The sequence below is a fragment of the Scatophagus argus genome, chromosome 5 (genome assembly GCF_020382885.2).
Source record: "Scatophagus argus isolate fScaArg1 chromosome 5, fScaArg1.pri, whole genome shotgun sequence".
In the NCBI taxonomy this organism is placed as follows: Eukaryota; Metazoa; Chordata; class Actinopteri; family Scatophagidae; genus Scatophagus; species Scatophagus argus.
In genome coordinates, this window is record NC_058497.1 from 17,836,047 (window position 1) to 17,859,778 (window position 23,732).

A 23,732-nucleotide genomic window follows, 5' to 3' on the forward strand; every position below is an offset into this window, starting at 1 on the left:
CAGTCAATCGCAGGACCAACACACAAAGACAAACAACCACACCCTCTCACACTCACACCTAGGGGCAATTTGGAGTAGCCAATTAACCTAATGTGCATGTTTTTGGTATTGTGGGAGGAATACCCGGAGAAAACCCACGCAGGCACAGGGAGAACATGCAAACTCCACATAGAAGGGCCCAGACCAGGATTCGAACCTGTAACCCTCTTGCTATGAGGCGACAGTGCTAACCACTGCACCACCGTGTAGTACTGGCTTAAATTTTACAAAATGTACTTTTAGTGTTTACATAATGGTTATGTTGGCTGTATTGCTTTGTTCTTGTTTAGTCTAGGTCTGTAGAAGGAATTTGATTTGTGTATGCCCAGCCCTCAGATGGCTGCTTGTTCCCTGATGGGTGATGTGAAACCATGACGAAAACCACCAAAGGAGATGACATTGAGCTGCTTATAAAATTAAGTAACCATGCATGAAGACAACAAACGGGTATAGGGAGGAGGGCAGTTATGGGTGCACTTCGAGACTCATTCTTGTTCTTGCATGCCTATCTGATCTTGACTTTTTTGCTCTCTTCCTTTTTCCTGTCAGTTCAATCCTCTCTTTTCACAACTTGTAAATTACGGAAACAGTTTTATCTGAATGGGATGCACAAGCCTGGTGATGTGATTTTGGGTGGGTTGTTTCAAGTCCACTACACCTCTCCTTTCTCTGAATTGACATTCACCTCAGAGCCAAAGCAGCTCAGCTGCCAAGGGTAAGTCTCACTGTCATGCAGCAGAAAATGTCAATCTGTGCACATTATCTAACAACTTTTAATCATTAATAGTGATATTTTGCATGTTAGCTTTGACCCTCCAGGATTCAGACATGCCATGACTATGGCCTTTGCTATTGATGAGATCAACAAAAACTCAAATCTCCTACCTAATGTGACTCTGGGATACAGTCTTTATGACAACTGTGCCACCCTTGTAATTGGATTCAGTGCTGCATTGTCATTGAGCAGCGGTCAAGAGGAGCAGTTCCTACTTCAGGAGAACTGTTTAGGGACCCCTCCAGTCCTGGGGATTGTTGGTGATTCCTTCTCGACATTTTCTATTGCCATCTCTGATGTAATAGGTTTATTCAAATTGCCCATTGTAAGTTTCCTTCCAAATGTGTGCTTTTGATGTGCTATATCGAATTCCAACAAATTTTAAATTTATAACATAGGACGTGTACATTAAAATTGACCTCCAGTTTCTGCAACAAGCTTTTGTGTGGTTGGTAGAGATATCTCTATTTTAGAAAGTGGTGAATTGTTAAATTTGTGAAATTTGAATTATTTCTACTAACTAGCATGAGAGGCACAGCCTTTGTGTATGAGATTAGAAAACTGTGAGATTAGTGCACTGTGTACATGTGTTTCTTTATAGGTGAGTTATTTTGCCACATGCTCCTGCCTGAGTGATCGACAAAGGTTTCCATCCTTCTTTAGAACAATACCAAGTGATGCTTTCCAGGTGAAACTTAATTCTGGAAACAACAAATGCAAACATTTTTCACAGGACTGCTGTTAAAGTAATCTTTTGTATTGTACAGAAAAAGTACTGCCTTATGCATAGCTGATGATACTACATGGATTTAAAAGAAAGAATGTAAGAGGATAGATAAACTGTAATTTTATTGTGAGAGATTCCTGTCAAATATTTTTTTAAGGTGGTGTCCACTGACAGATTATTTCAACATGTACACTCTGATCTGTATTCAATTAGGTACGTGCCATGATACAGATTTTAAAACGCTTTGGCTGGACCTGGGCAGGTCTGCTGGTCAGTGATGATGACTATGGACTTCATGTTGCCCGATCCTTTCAGTCAGACTTGGCTCAGTCAGGTGGAGGTTGTCTGGCCTACACAGAGATTTTGCCCTGGGGTGAAAACCCAGCTGAACTAAAGAGGATTGTGGAAGTGATAAAGAAATCCACAGCTCGTGTGGTCATTGTGTTTGCCCATCAGATCCACATGATTCAACTCATGGCAGAGGTATGTTTGTAATAAGAACATAAGTAAAGTAAACTTCACTGTGCATCAAAAACATAATGCTTACTGATTCAACACACCAATGAATTATTCACAAGTTGTTTATTGTTCATTTGTGCTCAAGTTGAAAAGAGCGGCATCCATCGGAATTTGACGATTCTACGTTTTTTCTAACAATACTATATCTATCACTGTAACTTTTAGTGTCCTAAGTCTGAAAAATATTTATAAGCTTCAATGAATAGGTGATAAAGCAGAATGTGACAGGCCTGCAGTGGATGGCCAGTGAAGCCTGGACAGCAGCTTTTGTGCTCCATACCCCTCAGCTCATGCCTTACCTGGGGGGCACACTAGGAATCGCCATCCGTCGAGGAGAAATACAAGGCCTTAAGGATTTTCTACTGAGAATACGTCCCGACCTGCATGACGAAAATAACAATGGCAATAGCATGGTAAGATTGTAAAACCCACAATAATTATAATGTAATTACAAAATAGAAAATATCGTTACTTTTTTGTTTTGAATCTGTTTCAGGTGAGGCAGTTTTGGGAATACACATTTCAGTGTAGATTTGCTTCACCTCCAGCAGGTTGGGTAGATGCTGGGGGAGCATTGTGCACTGGACAGGAGAGTCTAGAGAGTGTGGAGACCAAGTTTTTGGATCTTTCAAACCTCAGGCCTGAGTACAATATTTACAAGGCTGTGTATGCACTGGCATATGCACTGGATGACATGCTGCGCTGTGTGCCAGGCAGAGGGCCTTTCAGAGGACACAGCTGTGCCACTCTGCAAAGTCTACAACCATGGCAGGTGTGATATCAGTTTACACTAATCATGTTTAATTTTCGAAAAACACCTGCTACCTCTTGATGTTTACTGATTTCAGAAAGACATCAGTATCCGTGACATAAGTAGGCCTGTTTGAATCGCCTGATAGTGAGTAGAAGAAAAACAGTGATTCTATAATTAGAAAACAGAATGAATTTCCTGTTATTTGTTGGGTGAAACTAATTAGTGCTAATAATGCTTGATCAAACATAGAGAACAATAGCATGATTAAATCCAGCTAATTATTAACACATCTAAAAGCCTATGCTCTCTTAATTACAATATTGTTTTCCTTGTCACAATATCAGTGTGTGTATGGTATTCCTTTGTAGCTGATGCATTACTTGGAAAAGGTCAACTTCACCACATCATTTGGTGATCAAGTGACATTTGATGAGAATGGTGATGCCTTACCAATATATGATATTATGAACTGGCTGTGGCTTCCTGATGGAACAACAAAACTTCAGAATGTGGGTGAGGTTAAGGAGTCAGCCTTCAAAGGTGAAGAACTCACAATTGATGCAGACAAAATCTTCTGGAACTTTGATTCGAAACAGGTTATGTTGTTGTTATATTGTTTTTGCTTTAGCACTGTATGACATATAAACAGTGTAAGGTAACTGTAATATTGCCCTGACAATCCTTATAGCCACCCCAGTCTGAGTGCAGTGAGAGCTGTCCTCCAGGTACCCGCATGGCCAGAAAAAAGGGCCAGCCTGTGTGCTGCTTTGACTGTGTCCCTTGTTCTGAGGGAAAGATCAGCAATGAAACAGGTTGGTATAATTATAACATCATTTTGTGTTATCAGTTATTATTAATTTGTATTCAGGAATCATACCTATCTAGGTGTCCAGGTGGAAAAAAAAAACAAAAAACAGACAAGAACACTTCTTGGACAATATCTTTTTGTTGTGCATGCAACTAATGTAGTTGATTAGGGCAACTGTGTGGATGGCATGAATCACAAAGTTAGTTGTGACAAGGGACAGAAATTTAAGAAGTGGCCTTGCTAAAGTGCTAAAGGTAATTGTGAAAATAATTATTAATGCATAAACAAAATATTCTTGTTCCATAGACTCCATGGAGTGCACCAGTTGTCCAGAGGACTTCTGGTCCAGCCCTGAGCGTGACCACTGTGTACCCAAGAAAGCGGAGTTTCTCTCCTATCATGAGCCTCTTGGTATCTGCTTGACAGCTGCCTCATTGCTGGGAACATTTTTCTGTGCTGTTGTCCTGGGCATCTTTACCTACCATCGCACGACACCCATGGTACGAGCCAACAATTCAGAACTGAGTTTTCTGCTCTTGGTATCGCTTAAGTTATGTTTCCTGTGCTCGCTCCTGTTTATCGGTCGTCCCAGGCTGTGGACATGCCAGCTGAGACATGCAGCATTTGGGATCAGCTTTGTGCTTTGTGTCTCTTGTATTTTGGTAAAAACCATGGTGGTTCTGGCTGTGTTCAAGGCCTCCAAGCCAGGAGGTGGAGCCAGTCTGAAGTGGTTTGGTGCTATGCAGCAGAGAGGGACAGTCATGGTTCTTACTTCTATTCAGGCAGCAATCTGCACAGCTTGGCTTGTGTCTGCCTCACCAGTTCCTCATAAAAACACTCAATACCACAATGACAAAATAGTTTATGAATGTGTAGTTGGGTCTACGATTGGTTTTGGAGTTTTACTTGGCTACATTGGTTTACTGGCCATCCTCAGTTTCCTGTTAGCATTTCTGGCAAGAAATCTCCCAGACAATTTCAATGAGGCCAAGCTCATCACTTTCAGCATGCTGATCTTCTGTGCTGTGTGGGTGGCCTTTGTCCCTGCTTATGTCAACTCTCCAGGCAAATATGCAGATGCAGTGGAGGTATTTGCCATCCTGGCCTCCAGTTTTGGTATCTTGGTAGCACTGTTTGGACCCAAATGTTACATAATCCTGCTGAGACCAGAGAGGAACACAAAGAAAGCCATCATGGGTCGAGCCACCTCTAAGACATAATAGAACAATTTTGATTTTGCTTGTATTCTGCATTTCCTCAGGAGTCAAATGCTTGTAACAGATACATACGAGAAGTAAATGTCTTTTTAATTTCATAACTCTCTTTACATCAAAGTAAAAAATTAGAATAAAATGAGAAGAAATAAAGCAATTCATGCAGAAGCAGGTCTTCAATCATCATTGCCTTTTTTTACTCATAAATACTTTCTTATTTACTAAAATATGTTCAACCAACAAATTCTAACCATAAGTTAAAGCCACTTTGTCGAGACCCTCAGCATTTCACACAGTCACACAGTACAAAGTGTTTTAGTATCTATGTGCAATGTGCTGAGCCTTTCCTTTAGCATGTGATGCACAATATGTTTAACATGAAACAGCAAATTTGGTTAGGTTTAGGAACAAAAAAACTGCTTGGTTAGGTTTAGAAGGGGAATATTAAAATTTGATTCCACACAGGACTCAAACTTCGGTCTCCTGAGAGAAGGTCCTGTGTGTGAAGGAGCAGAGTTGTTCCAATCGACTCATAGAGTCACTGTGATTAGTTAAAAGCTCAGTGCATCTCGAGGGACATGATAGAATTTTGGTATTTCACTTCCTGGGAATGGGACCTGACATGTCCAATTCAGTTTCAATTCAATTCAGTTTTTATATAGCATCAATTCACAACAAAAGTTATCTCATGACACTTTCCAATTAGAGCTGATCTAGACCATACTCTTTAATGAAATTTTGTAATTCAGAGAACCCAACATTCCCCCGTGAGCAAGTACTTGGTGACAGTGGTGAGGAAAAACTGCCTTTAACTGTCTGACTCTGTAAGAGTACTTGCATTACTTTCTGTTGACCTAAAAAGATACTGACTTTTATTCCACATGGCATAAGACTGTCACCAGTATCGAACTCATGTATGCATTGATTTATATTTACTGTTCATAACTTAAATATTTTCTCTGAATTTTCTGAAAATCAATCCATATTCTACTTTCAATTTCAGTCGCAGTCGCATTTTATTTTGGATCTTAAAGACAGTGCAACAGTGTTTAAGCTAGTCATATAGTTGAAGATCAATACATCATTGCTTATTGTCAGGTACGTCGGCGTCGCTGACGCAGAAAAGAGCAAAACCCCAATGCAGAGTGAAAAAGGGCTGGCAGGCAAGGCAGAGGTCCAAAAGACAATAGTCTTTATTTAGTAAGGCTAAACTCAAAAAACACTGTTACTGCGGCAAAAACTCCTGGGCAAACATGGCATGGCAAGACTAAACAAGGCAAGGCAAGAAAAAAACGAATGATCCTGGCATGGACATTAATGTAACGCTCAGACAAAGGTGGCTGGGAAGACAAGGACTAAATAGACATGACAACGAGACACAGGTGACACACATTAGGAGGGAGAAAGAAATCAGGAAAACCAAAAGCAAAGTTACATGAAAACAGGGCACACAGGGGAAGTGATGCTTTTCTAAATAAAACAGGACATGACAAAAACCTTGAACATAATACATGGAAACAAGACACACATGGAACATGACGCAAGGACTCAAAAACCAAAAGACAGCGAACCAAGGCATGACATAAACCTGAACTTAAAACATGAAAAACACATGAGAGACAAACATGGAACATGGACTCAAACATAAAACATGGAAACACAAGAAACGTGACACATGGATTCAAAAACAAAAGGACAGAAAACCAGGACGTGACTGAAACCTGAACTTAAAACATGAAAAACACATGAGACAACAAAGCATAACCAAAAAAAACAGGCATGACACTTATTGGTTTACTCAATAATAATCAAGTGAAATGGACTGTGACGGGGTCCTGCTTTGTCATCACAAATAATAACACAATAAGTAACAACTGACTCCTCGATTCTTGAGGAGGCCCTTATACAACCTAAAGCCCCTCCCAATTGTGGCCCCAAGCAACTCGAATAATTCTTAAAAATTACCCGTGTGTGACGTAGTATCCGTCCGCCAGGTATGATCTATTTCGTTGCCGATTATTGGCTCTGGCCTTTGTTTGAATCTGAGGCAAGGCATCCCACAGGTAAGTACTTCCTTGCACCCTCAGCACTCTCCTCAAGCAATTGCTGTGGACCGTCGGACTATTATTGCACTGCGTGTGTAAGTGTGTGTATGCAAGTGAATGAATAACTGGCCGATATGTATGTGTGTGTGTGTGTGTGTGTAGTACAGTACATTATAATTATTTGCAGTGCTGTAAAATGTTACCAAGTTACCCTGGTTTTCTGAGATTTGGTTGTAAGTCTTTCACAATGGCAGGTTACTTATGGCATGACAATCAAGGAAGTTCAACTGACACTACATATGTCATGAAATGCCAATGATGTCGCATTAGAAAGTATAGTTCTTCTACATGTCTACGACTTGCAAAAATGACAGTCACTCTGTTTTTGGAAAACTGGGATTAAGTTTCTCTTTGCATGTGCAGGGGAGACACTATAATCCATGAGTTTATATACATACCTATTAAGAACCAACACTGAAGACTGAACCTGTCAGTGAAGGAACTATCAAATCCAAGTTACTAAGCTGAATAATTATGTTGGAATTACCACCTCATAGCAGGACCAACACAATTCACAGATATTTCTCTCATTGACTTAGCTAATTTGAAAGCAAGTCATAGACTGCCTCAAAATAAAAGCACTTTTGAGTCATTGGGCTCCAAAGGCTAAAACAGATTAATCCATAAAATTCTCCTAAAACGATGGTCAAGTTCCAGGTGGGAACTACTATTTTGTATGCCATGTAATTAACATTCATTCACAAATGCCCAGACCACATGACCAGTCAATATATTATCAAAACCCACAAGGCAAGTATGAAATTGCAGCCAGTTAAATAGCAATGGAAGAAAAGGTCCTTGTTTTTTTTAATAGTCCATCTAAAAAAAACAAAAACAAAACCTTGACATTCCAAGCCCAAGGAACCACAGACTCCAGGTGCAGGTAAAACATTTTGTTTATGCACTCACAACACCTTTTTGTCCCCGTGCAAAAATAGCTGACTAGGGTCTCTACACATTGTCCATGGTCCGCTGGGCCACTTCTGAGCAGCACTGGAGAATGAAGATGCCTGGAGGGAACCTGTTCAGCAGTAAGTCTGGCCATGAATGGGCTACAGTGCGTTCATCCCCAACACTGCACATGAAGTTCCTAACGGAGATATCAGAGGAGACAGTGCGTTTTGTGCAATACAATGAAATCCATAAATGTCCTGCAGCGGAATGTCTCCCACAGTATTTTGGGATTTAGTCTAGTACTGGCTTAAATTTTACAAAATGTACTTTTAGTGTTTACATAATGGTTATGTTTGCTGTATAGCTTTGTTCTTGTTTAGTCTAAGTCTGTAGAAGGAATTTGATTTGTGTATGCCCAGCCCTCAGATGGCTGCTTGTTCCCTGATGGGTGATGTGAAACCATGACGAAAACCACCAAAGGAGATGACATTGAGCTGCTTATAAAATTAAGTAACCATGCATGAAGACAACAAACGGGTATAGGGAGGAGGGCAGTTATGGGTGCACTTCGAGACTCATTCTTGTTCTTGCATGCCTATCTGATCTTGACTTTTTTGCTCTCTTCCTTTTTCCTGTCAGTTCAATCCTCTCATTTTACAACTTGTAAATTACGGAAACAGTTTTATCTGAATGGGATGCACAAGCCTGGTGATGTGATTTTGGGTGGGTTGTTTGAAGTCCACTACACCTCTCTTTTCCCTGAATTGACATTCACCTCAGAGCCAAAGCAGCTCAGCTGCCAAGGGTAAGTCTCACTGTCATGCAGCAGAAAATGTCAATCTGTGCACATTATCACTTTTAATCATTAATAGTGATATTTCGCATGTTAGCTTTGACCCTCCAGGATTCAGACATGCCATGACTATGGCCTTTGCTATTGATGAGATCAACAAAAACTCAAATCTCCTACCTAATGTGACTCTGGGATACAGTCTTTATGACAACTGTGCCACCCTTGTAATTGGATTCAGTGCTGCATTGTCATTGAGCAGCGGTCAAGAGGAGCAGTTCCTACTTCAGGAGAACTGTTTAGGGACCCCTCCAGTCCTGGGGATTGTTGGTGATTCCTTCTCGACATTTTCTATTGCCACCTCTGATGTAATAGGTTTATTCAAATTGCCCATTGTAAGTTTCCTTCCAAAAGTGTGCTTTTGATGTGCTATATTGAATTCCAACAAATTTTAAATTTATAACATAGGACGTGTACATTAAAATTGACCTCCAGTTTCTGCAACAAGCTTTTGTGTGGTTGGTAGAGATATCTCTGTTTTAGAAAGTGGACACTGTGTACATGTGTTTCTTTATAGGTGAGTTATTTTGCCACATGCTCCTGCCTGAGTGATCGACAAAGGTTTCCATCCTTCTTTAGAACAATACCAAGTGATGCTTTCCAGGTGAAACTTAATTCTGGAAACAACAAATGCAAACATGTTTCACAGGACTGCTATTAAAGTAATCTTTTGTATTGTACAGAAAAAGTACTGTCTTATGCATAGCTGATGATACTACATGGATTTAAAAGAAAGAATGTAAGAGGATAGATAAACTGTAATTTTATTGTGAGAGATTCCTGTCAAATATTTTTTAAGGTGGTGTCCACTGACAGATTATTTCAACATGTACACTCTGATCTGTATTCAATTAGGTACGTGCCATGATACAGATTTTAAAACGCTTTGGCTGGACCTGGGCAGGTCTGCTGGTCAGTGATGATGACTATGGACTTCATGTTGCCCGATCCTTTCAGTCAGACTTGGCTCAGTCAGGTGGAGGTTGTCTGGCCTACACAGAGATTTTGCCCTGGGGTGAAAACCCAGCTGAACTAAAGAGGATTGTGGAAGTGATAAAGAAATCCACAGCTCGTGTGGTCATTGTGTTTGCCCATCAGATCCACATGATTCAACTCATGGCAGAGGTATGTTTGTAATAAGAACATAAGTAAAGTAAACTTCACTGTGCATCAAAAACATAATGCTTACTGATTCAACACACTAATGAATTATTCACAAGTTGTTTATTGTTCATTTGTGCTCAAGTTGAAAAGAGCGGCATCCATCGGAATTTGACGATTCTACGTTTTTTCTAACAATACTATATCTATCACTGTAACTTTTAGTGTCCTAAGTCTGAAAAATATTTATAAGCTTCAATGAATAGGTGATAAAGCAGAATGTGACAGGCCTGCAGTGGATGGCCAGTGAAGCCTGGACAGCAGCTTCTGTGCTCCAGACCCCTCAGCTCATGCCTTACCTGGGGGGCACACTAGGAATCGCCATCCGCCGAGGAGAAATACCAGGCCTTAAGGATTTTCTACTGAGAATACGTCCCGACCTGCATGACGAAAATAACAATGGCAATAGCATGGTAAGATTGTAAAACCCACAATAATTATAATGTAATTACAAAATAGAAAATATCGTTACTTTTTTGTTTTGAATCTGTTTCAGGTGAGGCAGTTTTGGGAATACACATTTCAGTGTAGATTTGCTTCACCTCCAGCAGGTTGGGTAGATGCTGGGAGAGCATTGTGCACTGGACAGGAGAGTCTAGAGAGTGTGGAGACCGAGTTTTTGGATGTTTCAAACCTCAGGCCTGAGTACAATATTTACAAGGCTGTGTATGCACTGGCATATGCACTGGATGACATGCTGCGCTGTGTGCCAGGCAGAGGGCCTTTCAGAGGACACAGCTGTGCCACTCTGCAAAGTCTACAACCATGGCAGGTGTGATATCAGTTTACACTAATCATGTTTAATTTTCGAAAAACACCTGCTACCTCTTGATGTTTACTGATTTCAGAAAGACATCAGTATCCGTGACATAAGTAGGCCCGTTTGAATCGCCTGATAGTGAGTAGAAGAAAAACAATGATTCTATAATTAGAAAACAGAATGAATTTCCTGTTATTTGTTGGGTGAAAGTAATTAGTGGTAATAATGGTTGATCAAACATAGAGAACAATAGCATGATTAAATCCAGCTAATTATTAACACATCTAAAAGCCTATGCTCTCTTAATCACAATATTGTTTTCCTTGTCACAATATCAGTGTGTGTATGGTATTCCTTTGTAGCTGATGCATTACTTGGAAAAGGTCAACTTCACCACATCATTTGGTGATCAAGTGACATTTGATGAGAATGGTGATGCCTTACCAATATATGATATCATGAACTGGCTGTGGCTCCCTGATGGAACAACTAAACTTCAGAATGTGGGTGAGGTTAAGAAGTCAGCCTTCAAAGGTGAAGAACTCAGAATTGATGCAGACAAAATCTTCTGGAACTTTGATTCGAAACAGGTTATGTCTGCATATTGTTTCTACTTTAGTACTGTATGACATATAAACAGTGTAGAGTAACTGTAATATTGCCCTGACAATCCTTATAGCCACCCCAGTCTGAGTGCAGTGAGAGCTGTCCTCCAGGTACCCGCATGGCCAGAAAAAAGGGCCAGCCTGTGTGCTGCTTTGACTGTGTCCCTTGTTCTGAGGGAAAGATCAGCAATGAAACAGGTTGGTATAATTATAACATCATTTTGTGTTATCAGTTATTATTAATTTGAATTCAGGAATCATACCCATCTAGGTGTCCAGGTGAAAAAAAAAAAAAAACAAACAGACAAGAACACTTCTTGGACAATATCTTTTCGTTGTACATGCAACTAATGTAGTTGATTAGGGCAACTGTGTGGATGGCATGAATCACACACAAGTTAGTTGTGACAAGGGACAGAAATTTAAGAAGTGGCCTTGCTAAAGTGCTAACGGTAATTGTGAAAAAAATGATTAATGCATAAACAAAATATTCTTGTTCCATAGACTCCATGGAGTGCACCAGTTGTCCAGAGGACTTCTGGTCCAGCCCTGAGCGTGACAACTGTGTACCCAAGAAAGCGGAGTTTCTCTCCTATCATGAGCCTCTTGGTATCTGCTTGACTGCTGCCTCATTGCTGGGAACATTTATCTGTGCTGTTGTCCTGGGCATCTTTACCTACCATCGCACGACACCCATGGTACGAGCCAACAATTCAGAACTGAGTTTTCTGCTCTTGGTATCGCTTAAGTTATGTTTCCTGTGCTCGCTCCTGTTTATCGGTCGTCCCAGGCTGTGGACATGCCAGCTGAGACATGCAGCATTTGGGATAAGCTTTGTGCTTTGTGTCTCTTGTATTTTGGTAAAAACCATGGTGGTTCTGGCTGTGTTCAAGGCCTCCAAGCCAGGAGGTGGAGCCAGTCTGAAGTGGTTTGGTGCTATGCAGCAGAGAGGGACAGTCATGGTTCTTACTTCTGTTCAGGCAGCAATCTGCATTGCTTGGCTTGTATCTGCCTCACCAGCTCCTCACAAAAACACTCAGTACTATAATTACAAGATAGTTTATGAGTGTGTAGTTGGGTCTACAATTGGTTTTGCAGTGTTACTGGGCTATATTGGCTTACTGGCCATCCTCAGCTTCCATCTGGCATTTCTTGCAAGGAATCTCCCAGACAACTTTAATGAGGCCAAGCTCATCACCTTCAGCATGCTGATCTTCTGTGCTGTGTGGGTGGCCTTTGTCCCTGCTTATGTCAACTCTCCAGGCAAATATGCAGATGCAGTGGAGGTATTTGCCATCCTGGCCTCCAGTTTTGGCCTCCTGGTAGCACTGTTTGGACCCAAATGTTACATAATTCTGCTGAGGCCAGAGAGGAACACAAAGAAAGCTATCATGGGCAGAGGAACCTCCAAGCCATAACAAGTAATTTTAGAGAACATCCAGTGGTTCCAATCAGCCTGTATTTTTAAATGTTAAATGTGATTAATTAACATAAACATTACTTAAAAATGAAGTCTGTATTTTTTTTTCTGTCATTTGTATTCCTGTATGTCTTTCTTATATTCCGTGGGGTTTGAAATACTCAAGAGCTATGCTTAAAAAAATTATGTGAACGTGTTAATTATATAATAAAATGTACTTTAATCTAAAACAAAGTGTGAGTCTTGTTCACCAGGTGGAAATGTTTCTTTTATTTATTTATTATTATTATTATTTTCATGCCTTTAAACAGTTCATACAAAGAAATTGAAAAATAGGGAAATCTTGATGTTCATGCTCGATCAAGAACAATATGATAGGGATTTTTAATTACATGTCTGTTATTTCAACTACAACAATATTTAGATTAAAATGATGTACAAAATATATAATATGATTTAGGGCGCATATATGACAAAATACTTGCTGATATGCTATAGACATGGTCACCGTTATTTTGGAATATGTATGATGCCCAGCCTCCTCTGCTGCCCGTGTGCTGAGAGGTGGTGTGAATAGCTAAGCATGGACAAAAGGATGACATAATCCTACATATAAAATAAGTACCCATGCAGGAAGGGTGGATACAGTTGTGAAGGGAGGAGTGCAGTTATGGGGGCCTTTCCTGCCAAATCTTTATGCTTTTGTGTCTATCTGATCTTGAGTCCTTTTTTCTTCTCAGAGTCTTCCTATCTTTCCTTATCTTGTAAATTATGGAGGCAGTTTAGTCTTAATGGCATACACAAGCCTGGTGATGTGGTTCTGGGTGGGCTGTTTGAAGTCCACTACACTTCGATCTTCCCTGAGCTGACGTTCATCTCGGAGCCGCATCAGCCCACCTGCCAAGGGTAAGTCTGACACGCACAGCAAAACAATTCACATAATATTAGAAGTATTGTAATACCATTTAGTGGTTAATTGTGATATTTTGTGTTATAGTGTTGACCCTCCAGGGTTCAGGCATGCCATGACCATGGCCTTTACTATTGATGAGATCAACAAAAACTCAAATCTGTTACCTAATGTGACCCTGGGATACAATCTTTATGACAACTGTGCTACACTTGGCATTGGGTTCAGTGCTGCATTGTCATTGGCAAGTGGTCGAGAAGAGCAGTTTGTGCTTCAGGAGAACTGTTTGGGGACCCCTCCTGTTATAGGAATTGTGGGTGATCCCTTATCAACATTTTCTATTGCCGCCTCCAATGTTCTAGGTTTATTTAAACTGCCAATTGTAAGTTTCCTGTCTGTAAAATCCTGTGTGCTTTTAACATGCTGCATTTGAATAGCTAAAAATGATTTAGAATAAGTAAAATATTTTGAATGTCTCTACTTAAGTGCAAGATATGCACAACCCTTTGTACATTGTGTGTCTTTCAAAACAGGTGAGTTATTTTGCCACATGTTCCTGCCTGAGTGATCGACAAAAGTTTCCGTCTTTCTTCAGAACAATCCCAAGTGATGCTTTTCAGGTGAAACACTGTTACAAAAATAATAACTGACTGAAATTAGGTCTTGCCAATGAAACAAAACTTCTGTGCATGAAATCAGTTTGCTCTGTGGATCAATGATGAGATTATATGTATTAAGGGCAAAATGCTTCACTGAATGAATTCATTATATTTTATTACATCTTCATTTCCATGGAAATAATATCATATCTTCAGGGCTAGGCAGTAATAGATGATAATACTTTCCAAAAAACTATGAGCATAATTATAAATAACTATAAAGGGTCAAGATTATATGTGTAATTGTGTGTAAATGTGTAACACTACATCTAAATACATTTCAGTACATGTTTAAATCACGCTAAAAGAGCCTTCCATTCCTGGAAATGTGTTCATCTCATTAACCTTAAAAATGTGAAATACAGGGATTTTTATGTTCAGTGCAAGTTAAAAATAAAGTTGCTGTCAGTTGCAAATATTTCAACTTCAAATCTGATGAAACACTCAAACAACTCAAATAAACATTTTGTGAAAGAAATGTTATTTGTGCTGAAAATGTTTTAAGATGTTTCAAGAGAAAACAATTGAATATCGGTATTATATTTGTGTCTGTTTTTCATATAATGTGCAAAATTTTCAATCTTTGATTTGAAAGAAACCCAAAAATATTTAGATTAGTCTAAAATTTTATGTTATCTGATAGATTAGGTTACAATTTATGAAAACTGCTATGCAATTTGAATTCAGTAACTGACCACATTGTGAAGGAATCAAACTCAGGCTTGTCTAGACTTTACACTAATTCTCTCACTCGATATTCATTTAGGTGCTTAAAAATGAGCAGCACGAGAATGTCTACATCCAGTGCAGTCAAAATATAGCTGCTGTCAGTTGGTTTTGAATTGTGTTTAAAATGTTTAAAGAGAAAATCAGAACATTTGTATATTTTTTGTGGCAAATTTTTTTCCCATGAAGTGACATATTTTTCATCAATTTTTAATATTTTCCTTGAAAGTAATACAGAAATATTCACATTAGATTACATTTTTGTAATCCAGTGGATTAGCTCACAAATTACAAAAAAACTGCTATGTAATTTGAATTCAGTAACTGACCACATTTCAAGGTAATCGGACATAGTCCTGTCCAGTCTTTACACTAATTCCTTCACTCTGTATTCATTTAGGTACGTGCTATGATTCAGATCCTAAAACACTTTGGCTGGACTTGGGTGGGTTTGTTGGTCAGTGATGACGACTACGGACTTCATGCTGCCCGATCCTTTCAATCTGACCTGGCTCAATCTGGTGGAGGTTGTCTGGCCTACTTCGAGGTTTTGCCTTGGGGCAACAATCCAAAAGAATATGAGAGGATTGTGGATGTGATGACAAAATCTACAGCTCGTGTAGTTGTTGTGTTTGCACTTAAGATGCACATGATTCAACTTATGGAAGAGGTTAGAGAATAAAAATACATTGTCACCTACGAATCGAGGGCATGATTCTAAAGAACGTTTCCCTTTTAACTGAAATTACTGTGTATATACTGATTCTGTGAATTATCCTGTATTCATTTTTATTTCTGAGCTTTCATCACTAAATGAAAGAAATGTATCAGAGAATAGTTAATGTATTATATATTTCAAAGTAGACTGTAATTGTTTCACAGAAGTCTGAATAAGATTGTTTTAATGCCATGCACAGGTGGTGAAGCAGAATGTGACTGGCCTACAGTGGATTGCCAGTGAAGCTTGGACTTTGGTTGACGGACTTCATACACCTACCTTCATGCCGTACCTTGGTGGCACACTAGGCATTGCTGTCCGTCATGGAAAAATACCAGGACTTGGTGACTTCCTGCTGAGAATTAAGCCTGACAAGCACCACAACAGTGACTATGAAAAGAGCCTGGTGAGTTGAATATTTCAAGATGATAAACTGTAGGAATCATAACTTAGAATAATTTCTGTTAAGATGCTTTTCAATACATTTCAGGTGAAACAGTTTTGGGAATTCGCGTTTCAGTGTAAATTTCTACCGCCTCCAGCAGGCTGGGTGGAAAGTGGGGGAACATTATGCACTGGGCAGGAAGACCTAAAGAATGTTCAGACTGAGTTTTTGGACACATCAGAACTCAGGCCAGAGTACAATGTTTACAAGGCTGTGTATGCGCTGGCATATGCACTGGATGACATGCTGCATTGTGTGCCAGGGAGAGGACCTTTCAATGGGCACAGCTGTGCCACTCTGCAAAGACTGGAACCATGGCAGGTGTGATATCAGTGTATACTCCTGTGTAACAGCTGCTACACCTTGGCTGGAATTTTCTTGAATAAGAATGAAAGAACATACTTAATTGAAAATATATATATATCTCCAATTTGTAGCTTATGTATTATTTGGAAAAAGTCAACTTCACCACATCATTTGGTGATCAAGTATCCTTTGACGAGAATGGTGATGCCTTACCAATATATGATATTATGAACTGGCTGTGGCTCCCTGATGGAAGAACTCAAGTTCGGAACGTGGGTGAGGTTAAAAAGTCGGTGTCCACAGGTGAAGAGCTCATAATTGATGAAGACAAAATCTTCTGGAACATTGAACTGAAAGAGGTTACTTCTCTTAATTGGTGACTGTGCCTTTGTATTACTTGCAATAGTAGTATCACGTGCTGTAGAGAATAACAGTGATTGCACAATTCTTTCCCTGTAGCCACCCAGGTCAGTTTGTAGTGAGAGCTGTACCCCAGGTACCCGTGTGGCCAGGAAAAAAGGACAACCTGCATGTTGTTTCGACTGCATTCCGTGTTCAGAGGGAAAGATCAGCAATCAAACAGGTTATTGTGGAGTGTTTGTTTGTACTCAGAACTCTCTGCCCCTGTGGGTGCCCACTTGGTTTTCAGGGAAAGCACATGGAAAATGGAGTGTCTTCCTCTTTTTTTTCAGATTCCATGGAGTGCACCAGTTGTCCAGAGGACTTCTGGTCCAGTCCTCAGCATGACCACTGTGTTCCTAAGAAAACAGAGTTTCTCTCCTACCATGAGCCTCTTGGTATCTGTTTGACAACCGCCTCGTTACTGGGCACATGTATCTGTGCTGTTGTATTGGGGATCTTCACCTATCATCGTAGTACACCCATGGTACGCGCCAACAATTCAGAACTGAGTTTCCTGCTGTTGGTTTCACTGAAACTATGTTTCTTGTGTTCATTGCTGTTTATTGGCCGCCCCAGATTGTGGACATGCCAGCTGAGACATGCAGCATTTGGGATAAGCTTTGTGCTTTGTGTTTCATGTATCCTGGTGAAAACCATGGTAGTTCTGGCTGTGTTCAAGGCCTCCAAACCAGGAGGTGGAGCCAGTCTGAAATGGTTTGGTGCTATGCAGCAGAGAGGAACAGTCATGGTTCTCACTTCTGTTCAGGCAGCAATCTGCACAGCTTGGCTTGTGTCTGCCTCACCAACTCCTCATAAAAACACTCACTATCACAATGACAAAATAGTTTATGAATGTGTAGTTGGGTCCACAATTGGTTTTGGAGTTTTACTTGGCTATATTGGTTTACTGGCCATCCTCAGTTTCCTGTTAGCATTTCTGGCAAGAAATCTCCCAGACAATTTCAATGAGGCCAAGCTCATTACTTTCAGCATGCTGATCTTCTGTGCTGTGTGGGTGGCCTTTGTGCCTGCTTATGTCAACTCTCCAGGTAAATATGCAGATGCAGTAGAAGTGTTTGCCATCCTGGCCTCCAGTTTTGGCCTCTTGGTAGCACTGTTTGGACCCAAATGTTACATAATCCTGCTGAGACCAGAGAGGAACACAAAGAAAGCCATCATGGGACGAGGAACCTCCAAGTCATAGTACTTTTACAGTAAAATGAGCTGTTGTGAACCAATATTTATTTTCCATTTTTTTGCAGTTGTGATCTTTCCATGACATGGCAAATATATAACAAATAAATAACTTGATTTTTTTTGTTTTCCTTCAGTGGTGTTTTACTTTAATAATATGAACTTGGAAGAAACTGAAAGAAATAAAATCATTTTTGTGTAACGCAGATTTTTACTATTGCCTTCTTCACAATCACAGTTGAGCGGATTTAGGTAACTTCAAAAGGTTGCCTCAATTTCCTCCAGAGTAAACCTAATATTAAAATAATGCATGTTGGTCACTGCAGTGGACAGCTATTCAAAACATGTCTTCATGTATATGCATGCATTTAGCTGTTTAAAAGGTGCATCAGTCATCACAGCAGACATCAGTATACCATCCCATACCTTTGGCTTAACATACCCAACCTGGGTTTAACAAAAAATGATAGTAGTCACCTTTTTGATACTCATGATCTCCGATTGCTGTTTGAGATCTTGTCATGCTGGCTCATAGAAAAAACAGCCTATTCATGTTGATTTTGCGATGTAATAAATAGCAATAAAGCAATAAATCCCTTAAGAGTCCCCCTCTGACGAACTCAGCTGCAACAGCTGCAACAGCAGCCGGAGTTAAGAAGAACATAAGAAGGACTTTTAAATTGATGTTTTTTGTTCATTTGAGCTAAGTCAATCTTAATATTAAAGTGATTTACAAAATATATAATATGGTTTAGGGCACATATTTGCCAAAGTACTTGCTTATATGATAGGTAGATAGACAGGTAGATAGACAGATAGATTGATGACTTTATTCTTTATTCTTCTTTATAAAGGACACTTGTGTGAAAATAAATAATAGTGAAACAGTATCACATACATATGTGGTATATTTATGTTAGAATATGTATTATGCTCAGCCTCCTTTGCTGCCCATTAGCTGATAGGTGGTGTGAATAGTTAAACATGTACAAAAGGGATGACGTAATCCTGCATATAAAATTAAATCCCCACGCAGATTGGATACATACACAGGTGTAAAGCAGAGTGCAGTTATGGGGGCCTTTCCTGCCAAATCTTTATGCTTTTGTGTCTATCTGATCTTGAGTCCTTTTTTCTTCTCAGAGTCTTCCTATCTTTCCTTATCTTGTAAATTACAGAGGCAGTTTAGTCTTAATGGCATACACAAGCCTGGTGATGTAATTCTGGGTGGCCTTTTTATAGTCCACTACACTTCGGTCTTCCCTGAGCTGACGTTCACCTCAGAGCCACATCAGCCCACCTGCCAAGGGTAAGTCTGACACGCACAGCAAAACAATTCACATAAGATTAGAAGTATGGTAATACCATTTAGAGGTTAATTGTGATATTTTGTGTGTAAGTTTTGATCCTCCAGGGTTCAGACGTGCCATGACCATGGCCTTTGCTATTGATGAGATCAACAAAAACTCATATCTGTTACCTAATGTGACCCTGGGATACAGTCTTTATGACAACTGTGCTACACTTGGCATTGGGTTCAGTGCTGCATTGTCATTGGCAAGTGGTCGAGAAGAGCAGTTTGTGCTTCAGGAGAACTGTTTGGGGACCCCTCCTGTTATAGGGATTGTGGGTGATCCCTTTTCAACATTTTCTATTGCCACCTCCAATGTTCTAGGTTTATTTAAACTGCCAATTGTAAGTTTCCTGTCTGTAAAATCCTGTGTGCTTTTAACATGCTGCATTTGAATAGCTAAAAATGATTTAGAATAAGTAAAATAATTTGAATGTCTCCACTTAAGTGCAAGAGATGCACAACCTGTGTACATTGTGTGTCTTTCAAAACAGGTGAGTTATTTTGCCACATGTTCCTGCCTGAGTGATCGACAAAAGTTTCCGTCTTTCTTCAGAACAATCCCAAGTGATGCTTTTCAGGTGAAACACTGTTACAAAAATAATAACTGACTGAAATTAGGTCTTGCCAATGAAACAAAACTTGTATACATGTAATCTGTTAGGTCTGGTCATCACTGATAAAATTATATGTATAAAGGGCAAAAGGATTTACGAGACAAATTAATTGTATTCCGTTATGAGACATATGTGTACAGATTTCCACTAAAAGATTTTTTGAATCTCAGGGTTGAGTAGTAATAGATTAAAAGTAATCATGATTATGTCATCAGATTTCAAATTATGACTATGAGTATAAACATAAATATACCGTAATGCGTCAAGATCACATTTGTAATTGTGTGTAAATATGTAACGATACATGTCAAAACATTTCAGGACATGATTACTACATGGCAAATTTCATAGTTACTGAACATTTTTCATGACAACCAATGCTCTATAAATAAATGAAAGCATGTCTGATGTAGAAGTGTTCCACATCTTGGCGCCTAGCAAGAAAAATGTGTTGGGTGAAGATGGAAGGTTCAAGCAGCAGCAGTCTATACAATCAGCCTTGCATTTTTGACAATATGTCCATCTCTTCAAACTTAAAAATGAGCAGCACAAGAATGTCTACGTCCAGTGCGGTCAAAAATATAGTTGCTGTCAGTTGCAAATATCTCAGCTTCAAATCTGATGAAACACTTCTACAAATGAAAGAAATTTGAAGAAAGAAATGGTTTTGAATTGTGCGTAAAATGTTTAAAGAGAAAACCAGAACATTTGTATATTTTTTGTGGCTAATTTTTTTTTCCCCCTAATGGAAACATTTTTAATCTTTTCTTTGAAAGTAATACGGAAGTATTCACATTACAAAAAAATCTGCTATGTAATTTGAATTCAGTAACTGACCACATTTCAAGGTAATCAGGCCTAATCCTGACCAGTCTTTACACTAATTCCTTCACTCTGTATTCATTTAGGTACGTGCTATGATTCAGATCTTAAAACACTTTGGCTGGACTTGGGTGGGTCTGTTGATCAGTGATGACGACTACGGACGTCATGCTGCCCGATCCTTCCATACTGACCTGACTCAATCTGGTGGAGGTTGTTTGGCTTACTTCGAGGTTTTGCCTTGGGGCAACAATCCAAATGAATATAAGAGGACTGTGGATGTGATGGCAAAATCTACAGCTCGTGTGGTCATTGTGTTCGCACATCAGGTGCATGTGATTCAGCTCATGCAAGAGGTTGGAGAATGAAAATACACTGTTACTTATGAATACAGAGCAAGATTTCAAAAATTGTTTTCTTTTCTTCTTAACCTAAATTCATGTATTCACTCCTCATACTAAAAGGAAGCAACTGTATCAGAGAGTTCTTTTGTAGTTTTGTTGATATGCATCAACACTTCAAAGTAGACTGTAATCGTTTCACAGAAGTCTGAATAAGATTGTTTTAATGCCATGCACAGGTGGTGAAGCAGAATGTGACTGGCCTACAGTGGATTGCCAGTGAAGCTTGGACTTTGGTAGACGGACTTCACACACCTACCTTCATGCCATACCTTGGTGGCACACTGGGCATTGCCATTCGTCATGGAAAAATACCAGGACTTGGTGACTTCCTGCTAAGAATTAAGCCTGACAAGCACTACAACAGTGACAATGAAAACAGGATGGTGAGTTTAACCTTTTGATACCATAGCAAATAGCAGGAATAATAAATTGTAAATAAACTGCATAAATTGAAATTATTTCTGTTAAGATCTTCTAATGTATTTCAGATGAAACAATTTTGGGAATTCACCTTTCAATGTAAATTTCCACCACCTCCAGCAGGCTGGGTGGAAAGTGGGGGAACATTATGCACTGGGCAGGAAGACCTAAAGAATGTTCAGACTGAGTTTTTGGACACATCAGAACTCAGGCCAGAGTACAATGTTTACAAGGCTGTGTATGCGCTGGCATATGCACTGGATGACATGCTGCATTGTGTGCCAGGGAGAGGACCTTTCAATGGGCACAGCTGTGCCACTCTGCAAAGACTGGAACCATGGCAGGTGTGATATCAGTGAATACTCCTGTGTAACAGCTGCTACACCTTGAGGGGAATGAATGACATTCTTTAAGGGAAAATCAAAATTAAAATTTTCTTAATGAGCATAAAAGAACATACTTAATTGAAAATATATATATATCTCCAATTTGTAGCTTATGTATTATTTGGAAAAAGTCAACTTCACCACATCATTTGGTGATCAAGTATCCTTTGATGAGAATGGTGATGCCTTACCAATATATGATATCATGAACTGGCTGTGGCTCCCTGATGGAAGAATTCGAGTTCAGAGTGTCGGTGAGGTTAAAAAGTCAACGTCAAAAGGTGAAGAGCTCACAATCGATGAAGACAAAATCTTCTGGAACATTGAATTGAAAGAGGTTACTTCTCCTTATTGGCGTATGTGCCTTTGCATTACTTGCAATAGTAGTATCACGTGCTGTAGAGAATAACAGTGATTGCACAATTCTTTCCCTGTAGCCACCTAGATCAGTTTGTAGTGAGAGCTGCAAACCAGGTACCCGTGTGGCCAGGAAAAAAGGACAACCCAACTGTTGTTTCGACTGCATTCCGTGTTCAGAGGGAAAGATCAGCAATCAAGCAGGTTAGTATCATTTAAAAGTGTCATGGTTTGTTTTGGAGTGTTTATTTGTATTCAGTATTGTCTCCCACTATCGTTACCCACTTGGTTTTCAGGGAAAGCACATGGAAAATGGAGTATCTTCCTCTTTTTTTCAGATTCCATGGAGTGCACCAGTTGTCCAGAGGACTTCTGGTCCAGTCCTCAGCATGACCACTGTGTTCCTAAGAAAACAGAGTTTCTCTCTTACCATGAGCCTCTTGGTATCTGTTTGACAGCTGCCTCATTACTGGGAACATGTATCTGTGCTGTTGTATTGGGGATCTTCACATATTATCGCAGTACACCAGTAGTACGCGCCAACAATTCAGAACTGAGTTTCCTGCTGTTGGTGTCACTTAAACTATGTTTTCTATGCTCACTGCTGTTCATTGGTCATCCCACATTATGGACATGCCAGCTGAGACATGCAGCATTTGGGATCAGCTTTGTGCTTTCCATCTCATGTATCCTGGTGAAAACTATGGTAGTTCTGGCTGTGTTCAAGGCCTCCAAACCAGGAGGTGGAGCCAGTCTGAAGTGGTTTGGTGCTATGCAGCAGAGAGGGACAGTGATGGTTCTTACTTCTATTCAGGCAGCAATCTGCACAGTTTGGCTTGTGTCTTCTTCACCAGCTCCTCATAAAAACACTCAATACCACAATGATAAGATTGTTTATGAGTGTGTAATTGGGTCCACAGTTGGTTTTGCAGTGTTACTGGGTTACATTGGTTTACTGGCTATTCTTAGCTTCCTGTTAGCATTTCTGGCAAGAAATCTTCCAGATAATTTCAACGAGGCTAAGCTCATCACTTTCAGCATGCTGATCTTCTGTGCTGTGTGGGTGGCCTTTGTCCCAGCTTATGTCAACTCTCCAGGTAAATATGCAGATGCAGTAGAAGTGTTTGCCATCCTGGCCTCCAGTTTCGGCCTATTAATGGCTCTGTTTGGACCCAAATGTTACATAATCCTGCTTAGACCAGAGATGAACACAAAGAGAGCAATTATGGGTCGACGCACCACCAAGTCATAAAACACTTCCATGGTTTTAGGTTAAAGAAAAAAGTCTTGAATCAAAATAAAGTAGCTCATTATTAACTTCCTATTGAAATTCGGTAAGCTGGAAAATATTGAAATATTGCATAATAGTAATAATTGAGGCAGT

At 39.7% G+C, this 23,732-nt stretch overlaps 4 protein-coding genes across 4 annotated transcripts; all 4 read left to right on the top strand.

The window, feature by feature from the left end:
- Window positions 1–352: 352 nt before the first annotated feature.
- On the top strand, window positions 353–5,445 carry LOC124059396 (extracellular calcium-sensing receptor-like). The gene is made up of 9 exons (XM_046389341.1): window positions 353–754; window positions 845–1,139; window positions 1,416–1,502; window positions 1,755–2,024; window positions 2,267–2,473; window positions 2,557–2,832; window positions 3,183–3,410; window positions 3,503–3,626; window positions 3,929–5,445. The coding sequence occupies exons 1-9, from the start codon at window positions 507–509 to the stop codon at window positions 4,840–4,842; spliced, it is 2,649 nt and encodes an 882-aa protein (XP_046245297.1). The 5' UTR covers window positions 353–506; the 3' UTR covers window positions 4,843–5,445.
- Window positions 5,446–7,893: 2,448 nt separating this feature from the next.
- On the top strand, window positions 7,894–12,861 carry LOC124059395 (extracellular calcium-sensing receptor-like). Its single transcript, XM_046389339.1, has 9 exons — window positions 7,894–8,640; window positions 8,726–9,020; window positions 9,203–9,289; window positions 9,541–9,810; window positions 10,053–10,259; window positions 10,343–10,618; window positions 10,969–11,196; window positions 11,286–11,409; window positions 11,716–12,861. Exons 1-9 carry the CDS (start codon window positions 8,393–8,395, stop codon window positions 12,627–12,629), a joined length of 2,649 nt encoding a protein of 882 aa, XP_046245295.1. The 5' UTR covers window positions 7,894–8,392; the 3' UTR covers window positions 12,630–12,861.
- A 292-nt stretch (window positions 12,862–13,153) lies between these two features.
- LOC124059199 (extracellular calcium-sensing receptor-like) lies at window positions 13,154–18,080 on the top strand. Its single transcript, XM_046389025.1, has 9 exons — window positions 13,154–13,183; window positions 13,413–13,537; window positions 13,629–13,854; window positions 15,327–15,596; window positions 15,844–16,050; window positions 16,165–16,410; window positions 16,527–16,754; window positions 16,855–16,978; window positions 17,088–18,080. Exons 1-9 carry the CDS (start codon window positions 13,154–13,156, stop codon window positions 17,999–18,001), a joined length of 2,370 nt encoding a protein of 789 aa, XP_046244981.1. The 3' UTR covers window positions 18,002–18,080.
- A 4,335-nt stretch (window positions 18,081–22,415) lies between these two features.
- On the top strand, window positions 22,416–23,627 carry LOC124059390 (extracellular calcium-sensing receptor-like). Its single transcript, XM_046389335.1, has one exon. The coding sequence runs from the start codon at window positions 22,575–22,577 to the stop codon at window positions 23,598–23,600; it is 1,026 nt and encodes a 341-aa protein (XP_046245291.1). The 5' UTR covers window positions 22,416–22,574; the 3' UTR covers window positions 23,601–23,627.
- The last annotated feature ends 105 nt before the right edge of the window (window positions 23,628–23,732 follow it).